Source organism: Lagenorhynchus albirostris, chromosome 19 (genome assembly GCF_949774975.1).
Source record: "Lagenorhynchus albirostris chromosome 19, mLagAlb1.1, whole genome shotgun sequence".
Taxonomy (NCBI): Eukaryota; Metazoa; Chordata; class Mammalia; order Artiodactyla; family Delphinidae; genus Lagenorhynchus; species Lagenorhynchus albirostris.
In genome coordinates this window covers 4729201-4755001 of record NC_083113.1, presented here as the reverse complement: position 1 = coordinate 4755001, position 25801 = coordinate 4729201, and the positions used below count along the sequence as shown (strand labels likewise).

The window sequence follows — 25801 nt, the reverse complement described above, 5'->3', positions numbered from 1 at the left end:
ATGTCGTCCGGGGGCAAGGAGGGGGGCGGGGGCTCCCCTGCCTACCACCTCCCGCACGCACACCCACACCCACCCCAGCACGCCCAATATGTGGGCCCCTATCGGCTGGAGAAGACGCTGGGCAAAGGACAGACAGGTGAGTCAGGGGAGGGGACACCTGGCGCGGGGGCGAGGGGAGATGGGGGCAGAGGGCGGGACTCATGGGTATTCAAAGGGCAAGGGCTGGCCGCTCAGACCCCTGAGTCCCTCACAGAGAAGGGACTTGAGGTCCAGACTGCCGGGTGTCTAGGATGGAGGGGGGTGAGGGCTCAGACTCTGGGGTCCTGGGGAGAAGGAAGCTGGGGGCCTGGACTCCTGGGAGGAGTTACTGGGGCCCAGAGGCTCCCACCCTTTGAGGACAGAGGTTGGGGGGGTCCGAGCCACAGTGGGAAAGGGGCCTCGGCCTGCAGCCAGGGTCTGGGCCGGGAGCTGAGGTCCTTGGTGCAGTACAGCCGCAGGCCGGGGTGAGGTGCTGGGATGGGGGTGCGCCTCAGGAAGCTGCTTCTCTCTGCACTGTCCTCTGGCCTAGGAGGGCCTCTGTCGGGGTTACGGGGGACTGAAGCTGGGGCGATGAGGTCTACAGCATTCTGCCCCTCCTCCGGCATGCTGGCTCAATGTGGGGCCCAGGAATGGAGAGGTGGAAAGGTCGATGCAAGTGGCAGATCCCTCAGGAGTGGCTGTGGATTGGGGGGGTCGTCTTTCACTGTTGCTAAACCTCTGTAACCTCTTTCTTGCCAGGTGGGAGGTGGGTGGCTGTAAGACAGGAGCTGAACACCTGTGTTCTGGGTACGAGGTTCAGGATTGGCTCCCGGATCTCTATGAAGCTGAGGGTCAGGGCTGGGAGAGGATCAGACTCCATATCTTAGTGCAAAAAGTGTGAAGGGGTTGCTGACCTGAATTCCTGAGTTATGGGGGCGGAAGGGGCCATGGGCCTGGACTTGGGGGTCTGAGGGAAGAGGGGCTGGGGGCTGGGACTCCTGGATCTGTGGCTTTGGGGCTTACCCTTGGGGAGTGGGGATACCCTTGGGGTGTGCATGCTTCCAGCTACAGCTGCTATTAAAAGAAGGTCAAAGAAGGGGATTAAGAGGTCAGGGTTTGAGAGGAGGTGGAGGAGGATGGTCTGGGAAGGGGACAATCGTAAGATTATACTCCTTGGGAGACATGGTATCTCCAGAAGAGTAAAGGGCCAAGAATTCAAGGAAGTGATGGGTTGAGAGACAGAGAGGTTTGTTTGAAGGAGGCAGATTGGAGGAGACAAAACTACGGAGATTCAAGGAGGCAAGACTATGTGGAGAGAGGAACTTAAATCGAGGGTAGCTGTGGAGGGAGGGGGAGGCAGGTAGGTGGACGGACAATCAGAAGGAACAGAATTGGGCAACAGGGAGCCGGAAGAGAATTGCGTCTGGTGGGAATGGCGGCTGTCAGCCCCCAGGCGTTCAGGTGAGAGTGATTCAGGCCACTGTTAAACAGCCAGCAGGGGAAGAAAGAGGAAACGGGGTGGCAAGGGGGGCTTAGGAGTCAGAGGTGGGGAGAATGCCCTGGGAGCGCACCCCACATTTTCAATCCCGATCCCCCAGGTCTGGTTAAACTCGGGGTCCACTGCATCACGGGCCAGAAGGTTGCCATCAAGATCGTGAACCGGGAGAAGCTGTCCGAGTCGGTGCTGATGAAGGTGTGTCTGTGTGCTGGGGGAAGAGGGGACCCTTTGGGGCTGGGGGCAGGGAGGGAGGCAAGGCTGACCTCCATTCCTTTTCCCCCAGGTGGAGCGGGAGATTGCCATCCTGAAGCTCATTGAGCACCCACATGTCCTCAAGCTCCACGACGTCTACGAGAACAAGAAATATTTGTAGGTATTTATAGACACCCAGCCCCCCATGCACCCTCCCCAAGTTCCTAGGGGGGGACATTTCCAGAAACAAGGCGTGGAGGGGCCTGGGGAAACTTGAGCTCTCCTGGCTGGGCCACTGAAGGCCCAGTCCCTTCCTTACTGCCCAAGGACAACCCCCCCCACACACACACACACACTCCTAACACTCCTTGTTCCCACACTGAGCTGGCCTGAGGCTACAGGCCGATTGTGCCCCAGCAACAGGACAGCTAAGCCTGAGCCATCCCGAGTGGGGGACACAGGCTGATCCTCCCCCTTCCTCTCCAGCCCCAGTCCCTCGCCCTACTGTGCTGCAGGGAACACTCGATACTGGATCATCTTGATGCCCTCAGCCAGACCCAATTTGCTAAGGGCAGATCCCTTTCCTATTTGCTAGGGCAATGGGGCCTAGCAAAGCCCCAGGCCTCTTCCAAAACCCCCTCTCTGGAGCATTGGAGGCTCCCTTCATCCCCCAGCATAACTCTGGGTGCTATGACTGGACACCCCAGCAATGGTCTCCTGGGAGTTCTAAGTCTGCATCTCAAAGTTGATTACCCGCCTTAGGATGGGGGTGGGGTCCAGCTGTCCGGACTCCAGACAGTAGACCTTTGTCTGGACTCTGGCGACCCAAGGGACAGCTGGACTGGGCAGCAAGAGAGGGGACAACCCCCTGCCCCCACCAGGCAGTCCCCAGGATGAACCAACTCCAGCACCCATCAGATGCTAGGGTGGATTTCCCTAGGAAGGAGGCTGGCCAGCCCCAGGTACTCATGGGAATTGTAGTCCTCAGGCTTCCCCAGGTGTGGCGGCAGGGAGGGGCCATTGTCCCTGATTCGTGGAGCTATCACTCTCACTCCACCATCCTTGTGGGGAGGGAGGGCCCATGGGAGTTTGTGCTTCACAGAGGAACCTCAGTTTTCCAAGAGCTCATAGAAATTGAGCTTTTGTTTTCCAGGGGCTGATGGGAATTAGAGGTTTAGCCTCCCAGAGCCTGATGGGATTTGGAGTGTTTAGAATCCAGGTGGCTGATGGGAATTAGAAGTCTCTATGTCCCAGAGGCTTATGGGAGTTGGGAGTTTTTAACCTCTCAGGAGCTGAAGGGAATTGTAGTCTTTTACTTCACAGAAATTGACTTAGATTGGTGCACAAGGCAATCGTTTTTGCCAAGAGTTAATGAGAATTCAAGTTTCTTCATCCCAGAGGCTTATGGGAATAAGAGGCTTGGCTTCCCAGGGGGTAATGGGAGTAGGTAGGGGTTGGGGTGGGGGTCTTTGTTTCCCAAAGTCCTGTGAGAATTGGGGGTCTCCTCCAAGTGCTAATGGAGTTGCCTTATCTCCTGAAACAACTAGGAGTCAAAGTATTAATACTCCTGGAGTTGACATGGGAGTCTGTGCTGCACAGGGCTGATGGGAATTGAATTTTGGCTTCCCAGAGGCTGATGGGAATTAGTGTCTCTTTCTCTCAAGGACTGATGGGAATTGGAGTCTTTACCTCCCAGGGGCTGATGGGAATTGTAGGCTTTAGCTCACAGATGTTGACTGTTCATTTGGTACACACTGCAAATATCATTATCCAAAAATAGATTAAAATTCCATTATCTGCATCCCAGAAACTAATAAGAATGAGAACTTTGGCTTCCCAGAGGCTGATGGAAATACAGGGCTTTATTTCCTAGGGGCCTATGAGAATTAGGATCTCTGACCTCCAGGTGCTAATGGAATTGCCTTATCTCCTGAGGACAAGTAGTCAAAGTGTTGACCCCTGAAACTGACATGCTGACCAGGGCTAATGGGAATTGAGTTTCTGCTTCCCAGAGGCTAATGGGAACTGGAGCCTCCTCCTCCCAGGGACTCATGAGAATTGGGATTCTCTGCCTGTAGGGGCCAATGGGATTGAGGTCTTTTGCTTTTGGAAGAGGGAGGCCAGGCTCTTTGGTCCTCCACATGCCCCTTCCAGCCCTCTGCCTCCTCCATGTCCCCCAGGTACCTGGTTTTGGAGCACGTGTCTGGAGGTGAGCTGTTCGACTACCTGGTAAAGAAGGGGAGACTGACCCCCAAGGAGGCCCGGAAGTTCTTCCGCCAGATCGTGTCGGCGCTGGACTTCTGCCATAGCTACTCCATCTGGTGAGGGGGCAGCTTGAGGGGAGGCCGGAATGAGCGCTGCCCAGAAGGCAGGCCCTTGGGAGCACATAGCAGGCTGACTGGAAGCCAGAGTCCTGCAGCCCCCAAGTAAATCTTTTATCCCTTTTTCAAAATTGGGATGTAACTCTCACATCATAGGGAATTCCCTGGCGGTCCATTGGTTAGGGCTGTATGCTTCCACTGCAGGGGGCATGGGTTCGATCCCTGGTTGGGGAACTAAGATCCCACAAGCCCCACGGCACGGCCAAAAAACAAAACAAAAAAAACCTCACACATCATAAAATTCACCCCTTTAAAGCGTACAATTCAGTAGTTTTAAATATGTTCACAATGTTGTGCATCACTACTACCTAATTTTAGAACATTTTCATCACCCCAAAAATCACTATGCTGTATCCACTAAGCAGTCACCTTGCCCCACCCCCAGCCCTAGGTAACCACTAATCTACTTTCTGTCTCTGCAGATTTACCTATTCTGGACATTTCCTATCAATGGAATCATACTATATGTAGTCTTTTTGAGGCTGGCTTCTTTCACTTAGCAAAATGTTTTCAAGGTTCATCCACGTTGTAGTATGTATCAACACCTCATTCCTTTTCACGACTGAGTAATATTCCATTGTATGGGTATGCCATGTTTTATTTATCCATTCACCAGTTGATGGACATTTTGGTTGTTTCTTCTTTCTGGCTATTACGAATAATATGGACATATGAACATTCACATACAAGTTTTGGCGTGTGCCTATGTTTTCAATTCTCTTGGGTATATACCTAGGATTCGAATTGCTGGGTCACATGGGAACTCTTTATTTTATTTTTTTATTTTTTGGCCACACCGTGTGGCTTGTGGGATTTTAGTTCCCCAACCAGAGATTGAACACAGACCCTCAGCAGTGAGAGCACGGAATCCTAACCACTGGACCGCCAGGGAATTATGAGAACTCTATGTTTAGCCTTTTAAAGACGTGCCAGTCCATTTTTCAAAGCAACTGTATCATCCAACATCCCTACCAGCAGTGTCTGAGGGCTCCAATCTCTTGCCAACACTTGTTATTATCTGACTTTTTGATTATACCTATCCTAGTGGGTGTGAAGTGGTATCCCATTGTGGTTTTGATGTGCATTTCCGTGATGGCTAATGATGTAGAACATCTTTTCATGTGCTTATCGGCCATTTGTATATCTTCCTAGGAGAAACATCTGTTCAGATCCTTTGCCCATTTTTAATTGAGTTATTTGTCTTTCTGTTCCTGAGTTGTAAGAGTTCTTTATTCCAGGACAAGGGATAATTCTAGGAATAACTCCTAAGAGTTACTTATTCTAAGAACAAATCTTTTATCAAATGTATATTTTTCAAGTAATTTCTCCCAGTTTGTGACATGCTTTACATTTTTATAACAATATCCTGTGAAAAGCAAAAATGTTACATTTTGATGAATTCCAGTTTGTTGATTTTTTTCCCTTTACAATTCATGCTTTTGCTTTCCTATTTAAGGAATATTTGCCTAGGGACTTCCCTGGCGGTCCAGTGATTAAGACTCCACACTTCCACTGCTGGGGGCACGGGTTCAATCCCTGGCAGGGAACTAAGATCCCGCCTGTTGCGTGGTGCAGCCAAAAAAAAAAAAAAAATTCGCCCAGCTCAAGGTCACAAAGGTTTCCTCCTGTGTTTTCTTCTAGAAGTTGTATAGTTTTAGCTCTTGCATTTAGGCCTGAGATCCATTTTTTTTTTCTGAGATCCATTTTGAATTAATTTTTGTATATGGTATGGGGTAAAGGTTGAGGGTCGTTTTTTTTTTTTTGCATATAAATGTCCATATAAGGGCTTCCCTGGTGGCGCAGTGGTTGAGAGTCCGCCTGCCGATGCAGGGGACACGGGTTCGTGCCCCGGTCCGGGAAGATCCCACATGCCGCAGAGCGGCTAGGCCCGTGAGCCATGGCTGCTGAGCCTGCGCGTCCGGAGCCTGTGCTCCGCAGCGGGAGAGGCCACAACAGTGAGAGACCCGCGTACCGCAAAAGAAAAAAAAAAAAAAATGTCCATATGAAAAGATGTTCCTTTCCTCATTGAATTGCTTTCAGCTCTCAAAACAAGATATTCAATATGCAACATTTTAATGATTAATTAAGGTGCAAAATAGATGCCTCCAGTTCATCTTTCAGCCTCATCTGTTTGCACACCTCCCTCTCTGGTATGGGGATCAGGGTGGAGGGGCTGAGACCTGGGAGTAAAGCTTGGTGATGAAAAAGCAGCCCATTTAACTTGTCAACACCTTAAGTGTCTAGACTCTGACATTAAAAACACTGGCCTCCAGGGGGCGATAGTCAACAGATTTAACAAGTATGACCCAGTTAAGGACCACTTCCAAGAGAAACTGTAGAATCTTCCGCCCCACCTCCCCCAGACATTCACCCTTACATCCTGAGGAGTTTGTCCCCGGGGTGGGGTGGGGGGAACCAGTGATGGGCTTGGGGTGGCAGTATTTTTTTTATTATTCGGTATTGAAATATTTGAATGTTTTAAGAACCGGCTCAGTATCATCTGCCTGCTTACCTCAAAATATCTCACTTCACACATATTCGAATATTTGTGGATAAAATGGTACGCTGTGTGGGGTCTCTTACAAAATCGTCCAGTGGGGGAAGGAGAGCATATGTAGGGATGGACATAAGAGAAGATTTGCCCCGAATTGATAATGGGTGAAGCTAGTGGGTGGGTACATGGGGCTTCCTATATTCTCGTTCCAACCTCGGGGCATGCTTGAAAACGTCCCTAATTAGAAGTTTCCAGACATGTCCCCCTCTGAGAATAGTGAATGGGGCCTTAGCTTCCGGGAAGAGGGCAGAGGCCTGAGTCCCACCGTCCTGTCTCAGCCACAGAGACCTGAAGCCTGAGAACCTGCTTCTGGACGAGAAAAACAACATTCGCATCGCGGACTTCGGCATGGCGTCCCTGCAGGTGGGGGACAGCCTCCTGGAGACCAGCTGTGGGTGAGTGGGGGCCCGGCCTCCTACGCCCCAGGGAGGGTGTCAGAAGCCGGCCAGAAGCTCATACCACCTCTCTCTCTCTCAGGTCCCCTCACTATGCATGCCCAGAGGTGATTAAGGTGAGTGAGGAGCAGGTGGAGGGGAGAGAGGAGCTGAGGGAGCCTGGGAGAGATGAACGTCATGGCTGGCCCTTCTCCCTTCCAGGGGGAAAAGTACGATGGCCGCCGGGCGGACATGTGGAGCTGTGGAGTCATCCTGTTCGCCCTGCTTGTGGTAAGGCGCTCCTCACCTCTCCTGCCCCGTTTCTAGAACAGTCCTGCCTGGTGGAAGCACAGAACATTTACTTCCATCCTCACCTCAGGGGTTGTTTCCCAAATATTTAACTGGTACCAGGAAGGTGGGGGTATTCACCAACAGAGCAAAATCCTGGGGCCACCCCTCTCTGTGCCTGGAGCTAACTGTTCAGTCACAGAACTGTGAGATAGCCCAGGCGGGTCCCCCGGAAAGGGATGGGGCAGCCAGGAGGACTTGGAGCCCTTGGGAAAGTGGCTGTTTACTAACTGATCCTGATTACAGTACTGTAATGATTAATAGAACCAGACTGGGGAATATCAGCCCAGCTCCTACCACAGGGCCTTTGCACCTGCTTTTCCATCCCTGCCAGCCCGGTTGCTCACCTAGTTAATACTAGACTTCTTTTAGCTCTCAGCTCAATTGTCGCCCTTCCAGGAAGGCTACCCTGGCCCCCTTCACTCCCCCCATGTGGTCAGATTTCCTTGTGGTAGGCTATCTTCTTCCTGGCAGCTAACAGAGTTGTCATTGTGTGTGTAACTCCTTGAGGGATATCTCTCTGTGATTTCCCCTTCTCTTCAAGGCATTGGATTTAGGGCCCACCCTAATGCCTGGACGATTTCACCTCCAGATCCTCAATGAATTATACCTGCAGAGACCCTATTTGTAAACAGGGTCATATTCTGAGGTTCTGGTAGACATGAATTTTTGGGGCACACCACTCAACTTGCTACACTCCCAGATTCCCATAGGCCTCTCTCATCCTAGTCTGTGCTCCAGTGTCACCTCAATCACTCCATCACTATATAGCTCCCTCACCAGCCTCTCCCACTCTGGGGTGTAAACTGTAGGAGGGCAAGGGCTTGCTTTGTTCACTCCTAGATCCTTGACCTGTAATGGACGCTCACTTTTTTTAAATGAATGAAGATTACCCCTCCTGAAACTAGGGAGAAGCATGTTTTCATTTTTTTAAATTTATTTATTTACTTTGCCACAACTTGTGGGATCTTAGTTCCCAGACCAGGGATTGAACCTGGGCCATGTCAGTGAAAGCCTAGAATTCTAACCACTAGGCCACCAGGGAACTCCCTGGGAGAAGCATGTTTTTTTTTTTGTTTTTTTTTTTTGCGGTACGCGGGCCTCTCACTGTTGTGGCCTCTCCCGTTGCGGAGCACAGGCTCCGGACGCGCAGGCTCAGCGGCCATGGCTCACGGGCCCAGCCGCTCCGCGGCATGTGGGATCCTCCCGGACCGGGGCACGAACCTGCATCCCCTGCATCGGCAGGCGGACTCTCAACCACTGCGCCACCAGGGAAGCCCGAGAAGCATGTTTTTAAAGGACAGCCTCCAAGCTGCGGCCCCAGCCTCTTAGGCGCTGGAGCCAGACTGCCCATTGTCAAATCCCTGCTCCGCCACTCAGAGCTAGATGGTCTTGGGCAAATTGCTGAATGGCTCCGTGCCTCAGCCTCCCCACCAGCAAAGTGGAGATAGTAATAGCTCCCTACCTCTTGGGGCTTGCGGTGAGGACTAAATGTGTCAATGAGTGTGAGGCGCTTAGGCATTCGCCTGGAATAAGCTCTCGTAAGCTCTGTGTGTGAGGGGTCTGTTATTCCTCACACAGGGGGCTCTGCCCTTCGACGATGACAACCTCCGCCAGCTGCTGGAGAAGGTGAAACGAGGCGTCTTCCACATGCCCCACTTCATTCCTCCAGACTGCCAGAGCCTCCTGAGGGGGATGATCGAAGTGGAGCCGGAGAAAAGGCTCAGCGTGAGTGGGGGGGGGGGCGGGGATGGAGGGACAGTGGGTGGTGGGGACAGAATCCCTAGGGGAGTCATGAGGATGGATTTCTAGACCTGCCCGTCAGTCCCTGGGGTGACGGCTGGGAGGGGCATCGCTGGCTGAGCCCTGGCCCTGGGGTCCTGCCCACCTGCCCCGACACACACACAGCGGGAGTGCGCATGCGCTTACCGGCCCTTCTGAGGCGGAGCGGAGCGGGGCAGGTTGCCACTGCGCATGCGGGACCTGTAGCCCGGCCGGTCCGGAGTAGTCAGAATGCGCCGCACAGCTGCCACTAGGGGGAGACGAGCTGTCGTGCTGTCGTATTGCCCTTGGCTGGGGGAAGGGGGAGGGGAGGGGCACGTTAGGGACCCCCAACATCACCCAGTCTACTTTCACTGCGTGCCTACTGTGTTCAAGTGATCTCACTTCTGCTTCTCTACGACCCACGCCCCTCACAGCTGGAGCAAATTCAGAAACATCCCTGGTACCTGTGAGTATGGGGGAACTGGACAGCTGGGTCCCTGGCAGAGGGAGAGGACCCCAAATATCGTGGGTTCCAAAGCAGGAGAGCCGGCTAGGGGGCGGAATGCCGAGGGTCTTGAATAAGGAGGGGCTAGGGACTCGAACTTCTGGGTCCTAGGGGAGGAAGACATGTAGAGAAGAGGTTGGGGCCGAACTCCTGGGCCTGGACTCCTGGGTGTGAGGGGGGAGAGACCGGGGCCCGGACTCCTGGGTTCCCAAGAAAGGAGCAGGCTGGGACCCGGGACCCCTGAGTCTCCGCTGAAGGAGATGCCCGATTCGCTATAATTCTTCTCCCCAGGGGCGGGAAACACGAGCCAGACCCATGCCTGGAGCCAACCCCAGGCCGCCGGGTGGCCATGCGGAGCCTGCCATCAAACGGAGAGCTGGACCCTGATGTCCTGGAGAGCATGGCTTCACTGGGTTGCTTCAGGGACCGCGAACGGCTGCATCGCGAGCTCCGCAGCGAGGAGTAAGACCCCCTCACTCTAGCACATAACACCCTGGCCACATGGGGTGAACTGCTGCAGCTCTCCCGACAGCCGGCAGGGGGCGCGCCGGAGCCTTGCACACTTGCAGACTCCCCTGATGGGGAGGTCCAGGCCACTAGAAAGGGTGTGGCTCAAAGCTCCCCCGAGGAGCTATTCTAGGGGGAACCTGGAGGGGGTGGTAGGACCAGTGGGAAAAAGAAACGATGCTGAAAAGTATTAATAGATGCTGAGGCCAACTTAGTGCCTCACATAGTGCTTACATATAGTAAGTGCTCAGGTGTTAGCATAATTATTATTAACGTTGAGTAAAATGAGGCTGAGATGTATACTGAGACAAAGGGACCAATCCTATTGATACCTAGCAGAATGGAACCGTAGACAGAGAAACTGAGTGGACTGAGCCCCACAGAGCCACAGACATAGGGAGGGGATGAGACCATCTCTGGGGCCTGACCTTTGACCCCAGTGCTTTCCTACCCGCCCATCCCCCCCCCCGCCCCCATAGGGAGAACCAAGAAAAGATGATATATTATCTGCTTTTGGATCGGAAGGAGCGGTATCCCAGCTGTGAGGACCAGGACCTACCTCCTCGGAATGATGTTGGTGAGAAGGGCAAGGCTCGGAGTCCAGACCCCAGATTCCTGAGGGAAGAAAGGGCTGCAGGCCTTGAGTTCTGCGTTTAGACTCCCTGACTTGCTCTGTGACCTTTGTCAAAACCCCTCTCCACTCTGAGCCTCAGTTTCCCCATGTGTACGAGTGCCATGTACAGCTGGACCAGTGTATCTTTTGATTGTGTTGAAACTCTCGGCCCTCAGACCCACCCCGGAAGCGTGTGGATTCCCCCATGCTGAGCCGTCACGGGAAGCGGCGGCCAGAGCGGAAGTCCATGGAAGTCCTGAGCATCACGGATGCCGGGGGTGGTGGCTCCCCGGTGCCCACCCGACGGGCCCTGGAGATGGCCCAGCACAGCCAGAGGTGGGAACCCCTGCCCCTCCAGTGGGATCCACAGCCCTGGGTGGAGAGGGAGTTCAGGGCTCTAACCCCATACCCACCTCAAAGGTGCTGTGTGATTGGGACAAGTCTCCTCCCCTCTCTGGGCCTCATTTCCTCATCTCAAAGGACTGTGGAAGGGAGAGGACATCTGAGCCTTCTGAAACCCTCCCACCTGATTTTTTTTTTCTTAATCTGTCCTGAAAACAGATCCCGTAGTGTCAGTGGAGCCTCCACTGGTCTGTCATCCAGCCCTCTGAGCAGCCCAAGGGTAAGGCCAGGTCCCAAATGGATTAAGAAGGGGTAAGGGGGTGAAGACACTGTGGAGCAAAGATGAAACAGCAGAAATTACAACTCCCATGAAGTCTTGGGACGATGCCTCCTTGCCCCTAAAGGGCCAAAGACCCAAGGCCTCATTACTATTTTAGTCCATTGACCATTTCCCACCTTAACAGGATTGCGTTTTCAGTGTGTCTGAAGGGTTCCATTTATTCAGTTATCAAAAGCTAGTTGAGCACCTACTGGGTACTAGTCACTGCTGGGTTTACAGTCAGCATGATAGAAAAAGTCCCTGCCCTCCCCCGCAACAATGGGGGTTGGGGGAAATAATTGGACTACAAGTTCCAGCATGCTTTGGGGTGCACCTCTGTGAGTGTGTGCTAGTGGGCCTAGAGCCTCCTGAGAGTTGAGTCCACCCTCTCACCCGACTCCACCACTCTGCAGAGTCCGGTCTTTTCCTTCTCACCGGAGCCCGCTGGAGATGAGGCCCGGGGTGGGGGCTCACCGACTTCCAAAACGCAGACGCTGCCTTCTCGGGGCCCCAGGGGTGGGGGCGCCGGGGAGCAGCCCCCTCCCCCCAGTGCCCGCTCCACACCCCTGCCCGGCCCCCCAGGCTCCCCACGCTCCTCCGGGGGGACCCCCTTGCACTCGCCCCTGCACACGCCCCGGGCCAGCCCCACTGGGACCCCAGGGACAACACCGCCCCCCAGCCCCGGCGGTGGCGTCGGGGGAGCCGCCTGGAGGAGTCGTCTCAACTCCATCCGCAACAGCTTTCTGGGCTCCCCACGCTTTCACCGGCGCAAGATGCAGGGTATGGAGGTCCTTCGGGGGTGAAGGGGTTGGGGATGCGGACTCCTGAGTCCTAATGTGGGGGTGGGAGCTGGGGTCTAACATCTGGGTCCCTGGGAAGGAAGAGGCTGGCGGCCTGGACTCACACATCCTAGGTGAAGATGCCGTTGTGAGCAGAAATTCAGGTGTTGGGGAGAGAAGAGGCGGGGCCTCCACCTCTGGAGGAGGAGCTCGTCTGAAAGGCACGCCCCCTTCAGTGCTCTGGCTTACCTTCCCATTGGCTCATAGCTAGCAAGCCTCACCTCGGGAGGCGTGGCCTAACCAGGGGCCCATCCCTAGAGGCAACATCGTGCCTGTGCCATTTGGGGTTTAGCTGCTGGGAAGTGAATAGACTCTGGGGTCTGGAACCTCTGGTTGGAGTATACTGCTGGCCTGTGTGCTGGACACCAGGATGATGGACATGTGTTGACCATGCTCTCCCCTCCCCAGTCCCCACTGCCGAGGAGATGTCCAGTTTGACACCAGAGTCCTCTCCGGAGTGAGTCTGACAAGGAAGGGGAGAGGGGCCGGAGGGGGGATTTCATTCCCTTAGCCCCCTCCCGACCCACCTCCAACCATCCCCTCCCACTCAGGCTGGCAAAACGCTCCTGGTTCGGGAACTTCATATCCTTGGACAAAGAAGAACAAATATTCCTCGTGCTAAAGGATAAACCTCTCAGCAGCATCAAAGCGGACATTGTCCATGCCTTCCTGTCGGTGAGGGGCCTGGGTCACCGTGCAACCTCGCCGCCACAGAACTACAAATCCCAGCAGCCTCTGGGGTTCACCACCTTAGCACTGGCCTGAGTTCCACCTGGGGCTCATGAGATTTGTAGTTTTCCAGCCCGAGTTGGGTTTGGTCGTTGTGGAGGCATGGAGGCAGGAGAGGTTTATTGCGCCCTGGGGCTTGGAATTGGTGAAACAGGATCCTGCATTACAATTTCCCACATATTAGCATCCACCGAGGACTAGTGATTTGCCATTTCCCTACCACCAGGTCTGAGATTGGCAAAAGGAACTACTTTTTCCAGTGAACTCTAGGGCTGTCCACTGGGTCCTGTGGTTTTGTGCTTTAGGGGCTCATGGGACTTAAAGTTTCTGAGGCAGATGTGACTTTAGCCAGTGTTTGTGGAAAAGGAAGTTTGTGTCATGTGGTTCTGGAGCCTGGGGTTGGCACCAGATATGAGAGTCCTTATGACCTCGGGATTCAGTTGCTCAATCATTCCTCTGATGCCCTGTTTATAAGGTAGAGAAAACTACAAATCCCAGTGGACAGTGGGGCCTCCCAATGCCTTTCCTGTTATTCTTTCTCCCTGGTGGCTGAGGGGACTGGTAGTTCCTTGGGCATAGCTGGTCATAGGGCTGCTCATCTGTCCCCTGGAGTCAGGTCGCTGAAATCACCCCCTCCTTTTGTCCCCCACCTCTCTCAGATCCCCAGCCTGAGTCATAGTGTGCTGTCACAGACCAGCTTCAGGGCTGAGTACAAGGCCAGTGGTGGCCCCTCCGTCTTCCAGAAGCCCGTCCGCTTCCAGGTGGACATCAGCTCCTCTGAGGGTCCAGAGCCCTCCCCCCGGCGGGACGGCAGCGGTGGTGGTGGCATCTACTCTGTCACCTTTACTCTCATCTCCGGTAAGTTTCCCTTGATGCAGCTGCCCCCAGCCTGGTGTGTGGGATACTCAAAAGAGCTGAGATAGGGTAGCAGCCCAGGAGGGCAGCAAGCAGGAGGAGGAGATGGTGCTGACTCTGTGAGCCCCGTCCTCTCCCGGACCCCCCACATCTTCTCCTTCACAACATGCCAAGTGCTTTATGTGCACTACTTCCTTGAAGCTTCCCAGCAGCCTTTGAGGTTTCACAGAGAAGGAAACTGCATCCTAGAGAGGTAAATTGACTTGGCCAGAGTCACACTGCAGACCGTGACGGAGCTGAGGCTCAGCCAAGGACTCCTGACCTCAAAGCACTGGCCTTTTCCTAGGTTAAGACTGTGGTGCTCTGCTGTCAAAACTCATTTCTACACCCAGAGCAGACATCAGCAATCGATCACAACACTTCTTTCTGCTGAGCTCTGCTGCAGGCAGCCACAACCAATCAAGAGTTGGCACAAGAAAAAAAAAAAAAAAGAGTTGGCACAAGAGATGAAAACCACAGAAGTTCCTTGCTTCCAATTCTACTTGGTCCCTGAGTCCTGATAAGAGTTTGGATAATGAGGAATACCTCTGTTTGTTGTCCTTGCCACCAATCTTAACATGGCACATCTGGGAGATGAGCTTGTTCCTAGAGTTTTTAACCAAGCTGCTCTGGGGCACTGGGGAATTACATCACCAAAATGAACTATGGCTCCTTTTTTTTTCTTCTTTAAAGACTAACATGCAGAACTTTCTCAATGTTAAGATTTTTTTTCCCTCCCGTTCATTTTTCTTACGTTTCTGGGTCTTCATGGCCTCAACTAGAACCCGTTTAAATAGAAAACAGCGCACATCATTATTTTAAGTCGAATCTTTCTTAGTCCCACTTGCAAACCATGGATTTATGCCCAGCCCCAATAGGGGGATTTTGAGGCAAGGAAGAAGAGTCATTTGCTGGGTGGAGGGACTGGTTCCACAGGGTGGGAGCGCCTTCCCTGTCCCCAGCCCCAAGTCAGTCTTACTGATGAAAAAATAAATCAGTCCATCTAAAAAAAGAGAAAATTTTATTCAAGGCAAACTGAGCATTATAACTGGGCAACAGCCTTTCAGAAAGCCTTAGGTGATCAAATATTTGGTCGCTCGATGCAAAGGTGGTTGCTTACTTGCCCTGAGTCCATCCTGTCCCTTGATGTTGAGTTTTAATAGCCAAGTTATTTCTTTCCCTTTAGGGGGTTGTACTAGTAAGATGTCTGGCATAGACTAAAGGGCAATTCCAAGTTGTCCACTAGGACTTAGGCCACTTTTATCTTGCACTTGCATTGTGCATGTTCATTATTAGGCAGTAAATATAGGCCTCAATTAACAAAACTAGAATTTAATATCCACTGAAATGTAATCTTTTTCTTTCTAAAATTACTCTCATTTCTACCAAATATAGCCAAATCAAGACTAATTTGTTTGCAAAATAAGTCTGGTTAATTGACCACATAAACTGTTTTATTTATTTATTTATTTTTCTAAATTTATTTTATTTATTTATTTTTGGCTGCATTGGGTCTTCATTGCTGCACTTGGGCTTTTTCTAGTTGCGGCCGGCAGGGCCTACTCTTCATTGTGGTGTGTGGGCTTCTCACTGTAGTGGCTTCTCTTGTGGAGCATGGTCTCTAGGCACACGGGCTTCAGTAGTTGTGGCACGCAGGCTCAGTAGTTGTGGCGCACAGGCTCAGTTGCTCTGCAGCATGTGGGATCTTCCCGGACCAGGGCTTAAACCCGTGTCCCCTGCATTGGCAGGCGGATTATTAACCGCTGTGCCACCCGGGAAGCCCCTATTTATTTATTTATTTTCTGGCCTCACCACACAGCTTGTGGGATCTTAGTTCCCTGACCAGGGATCGAACCCGAGTCCACAGCAGTGAAAGCTTGCATCCTAACCACTGGACTGCCAGGGAATTCCAAACATAAGCTGTTTTAAATTGGCTGTGCTGGAACTTTTCATAAAGGATCTCAGATTGAATGTTTTTTTTTAAGAGTATAGTTGATTTACAATGTCATGCTAGTTTCAGGTATACAGCAAAGTGATTGAGTTTTACATATACATATATTCATTCTCAAATGGAACTTTTTTTAAAGATTGATTTATTATTATTATTTTTTTTTTTTTTAAATTTTTGGCTGTATCGGCCTTAGTTGCAGCAAGCGGGATCTTTGTTAAGGCATGCAGGATCCTTCATTGCGGTGCGTGGGCTCTTCGTTGCAGAGCGCGGGCTTCTCTGTAGTTGTGGCATGTGGGTTTTCTCTTCTCTAGATGTGGCGCCCGGGGTTCTGGAGTGCATGGGTTCTGTCGTTTGTGGCACGCAGGCTCTCTCGTTGAGGCTCACAAGCTCAGTAGTTGTGGCACGAGGGCTTAGTTGCCCCTCAGCATGTGGGATCTTAGTTCCCTGACCAGGGATTGAACCTGCATCTCCTGCATTGTAAGGCGGATTCTTTACCACCGGACCACCAGGGAAGTCCCTCAGATTGAACTTTTAAAAAACCTCTTGAGGCCAGGAAATCCATGCCAAAGATGTGTCACAGATTCCACCTGCGATATCTATGTATTTGGATGAATTCCTCTCTTTTTGAGGTCCCTAAAATACTTTGGGCTTCTTGCACCTGTCAGGAGGTGGCTTTCCTTATCTACCTGAGAAAACTGCTGGGAACCTAAGAGTTTCCAAAATCTAGAGACAACAGGTAAAGAGGAAAGATACATGTTTCAATTCTGCTTATAAAGGAATAATTTACCAAATTGCCGCAAGTCAAGTCATAATTAGGTTGAGGGGAAGGGTTTCCTTATGTCTGGAAAACACAGAGTAAAAACCCGCAATATTTCAGACAAAACCCCAAAATTATAATGATATTCATCAGTTCTCTCAGTCCCATGTGACTAATTCTTGATCTTAATCTTCATAACAGTTTTATGAAGCCACCAAGTTTTCCATTAGTATGCTTTAATTTCTTACACATTCAGCAGTATGATCTGAAAGTTATCAGAAACCTGTACTTGTCAAAAAGTCCTTTCTATGAATCTTCTTGACAATTAAGCATTTTTTTTGGCAAAAGCATCAGAGTACAACAATAACTGTCTATAAATGACAAAAGACTTTAACAGTCAAGGTTAAAGACCTGATTCCAATGCGATTGACAAATGAACTTTGTTACTGCTGTGACATACGTTTTAAAATAATTACTAGAATTATGATTGATAACATTTTATCAGGACATACCAGATTTTTAGGAATTCCATATAATTTCTAGAATATATATATTAATGACATTTGTCTGTGTGATACAATCTAAGAAATTTTATGACCTCTCATTTGACAATGCTTTCCATGTGATTTAACATACAAAATAAACTTAATTAGTTTAATATTTCTCTCTGAGATGCTCCAGGGGCCCTCTCTGAAGCATCCCAAAGTTAGCTAGAGGTCAAAAGAACTTCGATTAGAATTTGATATTTGGAAAGTTCGTCAAAATATCAAAAAGACAACTTCCCTGGTGGCGCAGTGGTTAAGAATCCGCCTGCCAATGCAGGGGACACAGGTTCGAGCCCTGGTCCAGGAAGATCCCATATGCTGCGGAGCAACTAAGCCCGTGCACCACAACTACTGAGGCTGTGCTCTAGAGCCCGCAAGCCACAGCTGCTGAGCCCGTGTGCCACAACTACTGAAGCCTGCTTGCCTAGAGCCCGTGCTCTGCAACAAAGAGAAGCCACCACAATGAGAAGCCCGCGCGCCACAAGGAAGAGTAGCTCCCGCTCGCAGCAACTAGAGAAAGCCTGTGCACAGCAACGAAGACCCAACGCAGCCAAAGATAAATTAATTAATTATAAAAAAATCAAAAAGATTTCAAAACAATTGGTCAAATAGGACATAGGTCACTGTATTCACTTAACCAAAGTCACAAAGAAGATTTCAAAAGCAAATACTGAAAGTTGTAACAGATTACCACTAAAGAAACTTTACAATCTGTTTTCAAAAGCAGATCAATATTTTCAGAAAACTTTGTCCTCTTAATAGAGAGAAAACCAAATTCAGGTTTTGTAACACTTTAATACTAAAATTCATTTACGGGAATTCCCTGGCAGTCCAGTGGTTAGGACTCGGTGCTTCCACTGCCGAGGGCCTGGGTTTGATCCCTAGCCAGGGAACTAAGATCCCACAAACTGCACGGTGTGGCCATAAATAATAATACAAAATTCATTTACTTAATTAACTTCAATTTAATCTTAGCCAATCCTGAACATGCACAAAACTTTTTCCTCGGGGTTTCTTTTCCCTTAACAAAAGGTATTTCCATTCTTTATACTGTCTTTTACTGAAAACATGCCTTCCATTTTTCTTGCATACTGAAACGTTTATTTTGGTAGCTTTAGTTACATATGCATAATTCTTAACCTTAAAACTTAGTTTCTAGCACAAACTAAGTAGTAAGCAAGTATGAACTTTTACATTAGCATCCCATAGGTTAGCAAACTTATAAATACTGTTTATAGTTTCTAGAAAAAGTATTTTTTTCCCACAGAAAATGTCTTAGTGTGGCATCCACCCTATTTATTAATAGTCCTAATTACCTTTAGTTTCTCTGTAAAAGGAAGCATATATTCAGTAATTACGGTTCCAGTATCTTATTTGGAAAGGATTTGGATATTCAATGGATTTCTGTAGTTTAACTTAATTTAGCAAAACTCCATGAAGTTTCAAGTTATCAAAATCTGGAGACACTACTTTAGATAGACATTCCCAAAACATAATTTTTCCTAAAAAGTTTACCTAAAAGTGCTTATCTCATTTACGTCTGTTTTATTTACTGAAAAGTTTCATCACATCTAGTTATTTTTCTTGCTGACAAACTTTGTAACAGGAATAATATCTCATTTATTTCATTTCTAGTAAACCTAGGTACAATAAAAATATTACACTTAACGCTGATGACTCTAAAGACATGTCTGTATTAATTAATGCAACAAGCTTCAGCTAAATTTAGTACCAGATATTAATGCTATACTCAACATTTCCCAGTTCACGCAAATCTGAAAGTCATTGGGGTTAGTTTTTTTCTATTTCTGAGAATCTATATAAGTGCCTAATTTCCTTTCCTTGTAAGTGTAATTTCCACTTACAAACTAATTTTGGCAATAACACGTTTTCAACACACATATGCAGATACATACAAACACACAGACAGACACATACAAACACACAGACACCCGACAGTTTCCATTCCAAGATGTCAGCCATCAATCAGTTACAATAATGTAAAACCCATCCGTTACAGAACAGGTTGGATTCAAATTCCCTGTCTCCCTTTTGTTCTTTCTTTTTATAAGAGTTACCTTTCCTGAAATTTGCATTTTAAAAAGATGGTGGAATTAAGAGTTCCTGGAGGAGACCAGGTGGAATATATGCATATCAAAGGCATAGGAGGAGAAAGGCAAGTTCTCCTAGAAGGACTTTGTTCTCTTAAGGCCAGAATTTTTTTTTCCAATACTTAACAAGCCTCTTAGCATAAAGAGGGAAGGTTTTGGGAGTGGTAAAAGGATGGGTGGGTTTCGGATTGTTTCTGGAGCCCCACCTCTGGTCCGGTAAAGACTAGATTTGTAAAACAAGGACAGTGCTTAATTCCTAAAGAACTGGGTGGCCACCTCAGTGTCTGATCAAAGGACTGACATACCCATTCAACCTATGTTGGAATGTTTTACTTTCCCTCGTTTAGCTTAGGTGAGAAGACAACCCCCACCCGCCATATTCCTATCAGGCTCCTAATTTCAGCTGTGGTCGGTTTAGTCATACCGGTGGCCTCCCATCTTGGTAATCCATTTACTAACACTTTTGAGCACCCTCCCTGGGTTTTAAGAAATCCTTTAACTGGGGCCAGTCAGTTAGGCCTTTGATCTGAAGAGGCTCACCTACAGCCTCAGGTGGTCCCATTTCTAAAGGTAACCATTTAATGGCATCGTCAGAGTGGACAGGCACTTCAGACAGGATTATTAAAATAAGTACTCAAATGAAGGATAGAGGGGAGCAGTAAAGTTTTTTTAAAGTTTTTTTAAAGTTTTTTTAAAGCAGTAAAGTACCTTTTAGTTACCTTTTATATCACTGATCTTTCGTTAGCTTTCTGCAACATATCTTTCAATGAGACCTCTTTTTTTGGCCACATCACACAGCTTGCGGGATCCCCGACCAGGGATGACCAGGGATCGAACCCCGGGCCCCTGCAGTGAAAGTGCTGAGTCCTCACCACTGGACCACCAGAGAAGCCTGTCAATGAGGCTATTTTGGAATTTTGAAGACTTTCAAAATTCTAAATATGAATAAAAATAGGAAAATAAGATGAGAGGTCTCTAAAATTTTACAGTTTAGAAGTTTTCCCAATTCAAAAGCTCCTAGAAGCTAGTGCTACAAATATTTTCCCCTGCTAATCTAATTTTTAAAAAGAGAAAAACTCTTAACTACTGTTGTTTCCAGTAGACCCTGTGGACAGAGGTCCAGGAGACTGCAGGGTTTTACTGCGCATGAAAAATCAGTTTTGGGGTGCTTAAAGGAACCCATCTTGGGGACTTCCCTGGTGGTCCAGTGGCTAAGACTCTGTGCTCCCATGCACGGGACCCGGGTTTGATCCTTGGTCAGAGAACTAGATCCCACATGCCGCAACTAAGAGTCCGCATGCCACAACTAAAAGATCCCACGTGTCGCAACTAACACCCAGTGCAGCCAAATAAATAAATAAATATTTTTTTTAAAAAACGAAAAGAAGCCTATCTTGGCCATTTCAAGACAGATTTCCTTTAATTCCAATTAAGTAGTTGCAAACATACATAAGCCCAGCTAGTATTCCCATTGGTGGCTGTCTGAACGGGAGCTGTTTGGCCTTTGAGGCACAATTTCCCATTATTAATGTCTAATTCAGCCTAATGTCTAATAGCCTAATTCAGATATGAAATATGATCTAAACAACTTTCTGAGGGCAGTGTGGTGGATTGCATGTGCACTGCATCTGAGTCTAGTTCCCCAAGGAGTTACCCGTGGGTTACTTCGACTCTTTTACCTGTCTCAGTTTCTCCCTGCGACAGCCTAAAACCATCACAGGTGCTCGGAGTTCTAGGTTATCAGCCTCTGTTGCCCATCCCCCCTCACACCTCCACGAGCAGTATTTACTTAATGGTTATGGTAGGTCTCCCTTTTTCTTAAGAGCTGAATAATTCAGTCTCTCATTCCACTAGCAACAGTTTTGTTCAGACCGTATAGCAACTTTTTTTTTCCAATTCAAGCCAAATTTATTTATTTTATTTTATTTTTTACTTTTTGGCCTCACCGGGGGCCATGCGGGATCTTAGTTCCCCGACCAGGGATCGAACCCACGCCCCCTTGCAGTGGAAGCCAAGAAGTCCTAACCACTGGACTACCAGGGAAGTCTTCCATTCAAGCCAAATTTAACAAAAACCCAGCCACCTATGTTTCCCTGGGCCTCTTGCCCAGACCCCCAGGTCCTGCCTAGGGAATACACCAATGCCCCTTAAAACTCCAAGTCTTAAATGAAAACAGCTCGAATAAAATTTTCAGGATCATCACTCAAACAACAAGATCCAGCTATCAGGAGAACTCGTCAGAACCCCTGAGAAGAACACCCGAGGAGTACCGAGAAGCTGGGGGGGCCCAATGGGCCCATGCTGGTACTTAGTGTTGGTTCCGGTAGACTCCAGGTGCCCTCTGGTGGGTGTCTCTCATATCCTGCCGGCTACACCATGCAAGGCAACGAAAAAGTTAATCGGTCAATCTAAGAAAAAAGTGGAAAATTTTATTCAAGCCAAAGTGAGGATTATAACCCAGGAATGGCCGCTCAGAAAGCTCCGAGACTGTTCCGCCATTAGAGGTCAAACCACAGTTATATAAATTTTTGAGACAGAGGGCTGTACGTTAAATGACGTGTTATTGACAGTTTACACAATCCAGGTACAAGGCGAGTAGTGGGTCATGGGTCTTCGTGGCCCCTGACAAGATTAAGAAGGTTACCTCCTAAGCAGGTGTGGTTAATGCAGGTGCACAGCACACACTAAAGGGGAGGGAGGAGGCCCAAACCGGCAGAGAAAATGGTTGTGTTTGAAGTTTCTCGTCTTGTTGTAAAATCTGGATTTTGTTTCATCAGTCTGTTTCCCTGCCCCTTCCAGGTCCCAGCCGTCGGTTCAAGCGGGTTGTAGAGACCATCCAGGCTCAGCTGCTGAGCACTCATGACCAGCCCTCCGTGCAGGCCCTGGCAGGTGGGAGACACCTTGGGGCACCCGTGGGGCGGAGGGGAGACTTCCTGGTGGCCAGGTGCTGCGGGGGGGGGGTGTTGCTGGCGAGGCTTCAGCTGTGGGGCAGCAGGGCCCACCTGCTGTCGCCCTTAGGTCCTACCTGCAATGCTGGGAGCAGGTTCCCAGAGAGGCTGGGGCCTGAGCTCCGAGGGAACCAGGCCATCCTGAGCCTGAGAAGGCCTCACCAGGGAGGGGACCTCCAGGGACCCCTAAGGGGATGACCCGTCTCTGTCTCGGAGGTAGCGGAGCTTTCCGCTAACAGAGGCTCCTGAACTGTGTTCTGGAGGAAGGTGGCCGGCCATCCTGGTTTGCTCAGGATGAAGGAGTTTCAGTGCTAAAACCGGGACAAGCTGGTCATCCTCTCTGCAGATGCTCAGACTCTTCTGACCCCGCTGGGCCTGGCTTTCAAGGACTTGGGCGTCCCCCCGGGCGCAGGCGAGGTCTGTGCTCCAGGGGGAAGGGGCTTCCCTTCACCCACCAGCCCCGGTCTTCGGGAGCAGAATTCCCTATCAGCCAGGGATCAGCGAGGCCAGGGTCACAAACAACAAACTCCATAGTTCAAACATCAATTTATTATCATACAGTCCTGGAGATCAGAGGTCCCGCACAGGCCAAGCAGGCTAACACCAAGGCTCCTGGAGGAAGGGCCTCAGTAGTAGGGAGCTGGAGAAACTCTGCCTTCTGTTAGTCTGGTTCCCCAGGGCAACCAGAAGTGAGGAAGGCCCCCTGAACCTCTCCAGACCCGGTTGCCAAGGAAAGCTGGCCTTGACAACCAGAGTTCCTAAAAGGGCATGCATTCATGTAGGACCCACAGACACTCAGGGCCCGAGCCACATGCCTTATAAGGGGAATGGGGCAATGGGGGAGCTCCATTGGTTGCTATGGCAACAAGGCCTCCAGCAATCAGTGTCTCTTAAGGGGCTGGCCTCTGCTACAGGTACTATTTTGGGCCCTAAAGAAACTACTGCATGGCAGTCCCCTAGTCTGGGGCAGTGAGGCCCCACAGAAAGATAACCGCAGTCATGCAGGCCCAGCTGGGAGGGCCCGAGACCCCCAAACCATCTGCTGTGGGCTCCGCTGGGCCCCGTAAACAACCAGTGGAAAGTAATGGGGCCCTTTGGCCATGATCGGGGAACTCAGACGGTGCTGTAACCAGAGTCTCTGAGGATGTCTCCTGAGCTGGGCCAGCCAGGTCTCACTGGGGCATGGCCTGGCTTCCAAAGCCTTAGGTTTGGGGGTGCCTGGGACACGTGCCTTGTTGGTCTAGGGAAGCCAGGCCTAGTTGCTGGCGTGTGTGACCCCTGGCAGCCCCCTCCCCTGCTGGAGCACATCCCTGGGCTCGGTACCCCTGGGGTTCCTGAAGCCAGATCGCTTCCTCCCCCACAGACGAGAAGAATGGCGCCCAGACCCGGCCTGCCGGGACCCCGCCCCGAAGCCTGCAGCCCCCGCCCGGCCGCCCAGACCCAGAGCTGACCAGCTCTCCCCGCCGAGGCCCCCCTAAGGACAAGAAGCTCCTGGCCACCAACGGGACCCCCCTACCCTGACCCCAGGGGGCCGGGAAAGGAGGGGCGCCCCCTCCACCCCCCTTCCCTGCCCCCCAACTGTGAATCTGTAAATAGGGCCCAAGGAGTACGTAGGGAGGGGGGAGACACAACAAACCCGGCCTTGCCCTGCAGGGATAGGGCTCAGGGGGCCGTGCCCAACGGGGGTGGTTCTGGGGGGACTGGGGGGGAGCTGTTTCTATTTTATTTATTGATTAATTTATTATTTTATTTATTGATCAATCTCTCTGTGGGGTGGGGTGGGGGAGGGATGGGGTCTGGTTGGGGTGGCTTAGCAGATCCGGACGGACAGGGCCATCTGTCCTTGTGTCCCCAACTCCCCCTTCCTGGGCCCCCCTCCCCTGGTCTTCTCCCTTCCCCACGACCTTCTGTACGGATTTGCTCTCTGGAAGGAATTCTGATTTCGCGTGATCCTGCCTGCGTCCGTGTCTCTGATTCCGCCAGCGGCAAAAAAAAAAAAAAAATTAATAATAATAATAATAAATATCCTTGATCAGGGATGGCTGGCTGGCCTTGGCCTCTCGCTTCCTGGGTGGCCTTGGTTGCAGGGGCGGAACCAGATGGCAGGGACAGGAGGTGCGAAGATGCTACGCTGACCAGGTGTTCAGTGCTGGACCTTCAGGGAGATGGGGGAGGCCGGCGGGGGGCTCAGGCTGCCAGGGCCCGGCTGGAGACACAGGGTGCAGCCATCCAGGCTGGAGAAGTCCACCGCAAAGAGGCCAAAGAGGATGAACAGCAGCATGGCGACGACCCATTCACAGGCGGCAGAGGCTGAGCGCAGTGACCAGGTGTGGAGGACGACCACTGTACACCAGGGTCAAGGGCACAGCGCCACGGGGAGGATCCGCAAGCCCGGCTAGGTTGCTGAGTGACCTTGGGCAGGCTGAGACCATCCATCTCTGGGTACCCTCTCGTGACATGTCCGCCCTGCCCTGGCTGGAATGGCCCCTCTGGCTGGACACCCTCCTTGGCAACGCCCAGACACTCTCAAATGGATGCCCTCCAGTTCCCGCCTCTGTCTCAAGCTGTTTTCTAAATGTTTGCCCTTGCATGTTTCTCCGGTTTGCACTGCATTCCCAATATCCCAGAACAAGGCTCCTATCTTCCTGTCGGCCTTCCCTGACCCCATGAAGGCTCTGCCATCTCCCCACTTGCCAGGGCCAACTGGCCGCCATTGCTTCTACCTCCAAAAATGCAGGGCTTCCTAAAGATGCCTCCACCCCACCCGCCAGCCTCAGGCTGTGCTTGCAACTTTCTCCCCCGACCCAGGGCCCACAGGCCCTTCCTACTCACTCCCAAACAGAATCCCCCTTTCTCCCTAAAAGCTCTTCCTCTTTCTGGGTGCCCTGACCTCCATAACCCCACCATCCACTCCTGTCCCCTAGTAGACCCGTGGGAATCGCCTTCGTCCCCTCCCTCCTCATCCCCATGGCCAGCTGGACACCCCAAGTCTTGTCCTCTCTTTCTGGCCTGGCATCTCTACTGGTTGGCCCTGTCCCTCCTCTGGCTCCACAGTCCCAGCTCTTTAAAACTCTTCTGTCACCACTGGTCAACACATACTCTGAGCTCCCACCTTGCAGAGATGCCTCTCGTTTTCTGGGAGCACCCCCCTCACTGGAGCACTCCTCATCCCCCCTAGATCAGATTAGACATCATTTCATTCGTTCAAGGATTTCTAGACAGTGAATAAGGCCAACACCATCCCCAAGCCCCACCAATCCTAGAACAAAGAAGTGCTTACCCCAGAACTGACTTTGTAACTCCCCCACTCACAAGCTTTCTGTGGCTCCCTATTGCACTTGTACAGAAGCACAAGCCTGTAATCCCTCACTTTAGCGCTGGAGATGCTCATCTCTGGCCCTGCCAGCAGCCTCATCTCCTCCCCTGGGCTGGTTTTCCCACCCTCCGCATGTACCCGCGGTGTCCCTCCCTCCCTCCCCCAACCCAGGCCAAAAGCAGCTGGTTCTGGAAGACCAGCTCAAATGCCAGGTCTCAGACCTCTCTTTGCAGCCTTCCAGCCCTTACGACACTCAGCTGACCATTTTATGGTCCTGTCCCCCACTTTCTGCATCC

At 50.8% G+C, this 25801-nt stretch overlaps 2 protein-coding genes across 3 annotated transcripts in view; one reads left to right on the top strand and one right to left on the bottom strand.

The window, feature by feature from the left end:
* On the top strand, positions 1–23868 carry BRSK1 (BR serine/threonine kinase 1). 2 transcript variants are annotated; one of them, XM_060131143.1, is made up of 19 exons: positions 1–136; positions 1617–1711; positions 1800–1885; positions 3889–4029; positions 6922–7038; positions 7121–7154; positions 7240–7308; positions 8947–9093; positions 9564–9595; positions 9926–10096; positions 10621–10718; positions 10931–11090; positions 11316–11376; positions 11829–12195; positions 12663–12711; positions 12806–12929; positions 13643–13841; positions 22041–22130; positions 23553–23868. In XM_060131143.1, exons 1-19 carry the CDS (start codon positions 1–3, stop codon positions 23708–23710), a joined length of 2334 nt encoding a protein of 777 aa, XP_059987126.1. In that variant the 3' UTR covers positions 23711–23868. The 2 variants fall into 2 exon arrangements, with proteins under 2 accessions (XP_059987126.1, XP_059987127.1); XM_060131144.1 differs by lacking the exon at positions 1–136 and having other exon boundaries at positions 1624–1711; positions 1800–1889.
* A 205-nt stretch (positions 23869–24073) lies between these two features.
* TMEM150B (transmembrane protein 150B) overlaps positions 24074–25801 on the bottom strand; it is a 6370-nt gene continuing 4642 nt past the window's right edge. Inside the window, exon 7 of the mRNA XM_060131318.1 lies at positions 24074–24532. Coding sequence (XP_059987301.1) covers positions 24333–24532 — 200 coding nt within the window. The 3' untranslated portion in view covers positions 24074–24332. The remainder of the gene's footprint in view (positions 24533–25801) is intronic.

What these genes read in the sequence shown, in the direction of transcription:
- BRSK1 (XM_060131143.1), top strand. Translation starts at nt 1, where the DNA reads ATGTCGTCCGGGGGCAAGGAGGGGGGCGGGGGCTCCCCTGCCTACCAC. An exon ending in TACGAGAACAAGAAATATTT is followed by an intron (nt 1,886 to 3,888) that starts GTAGGTATTTAT and finishes CATGTCCCCCAG; the next exon opens with GTACCTGGTTTTGGAGCACG. An exon ending in ACCTCCTCGGAATGATGTTG is followed by an intron (nt 10,719 to 10,930) that starts GTGAGAAGGGCA and finishes CTCGGCCCTCAG; the next exon opens with ACCCACCCCGGAAGCGTGTG.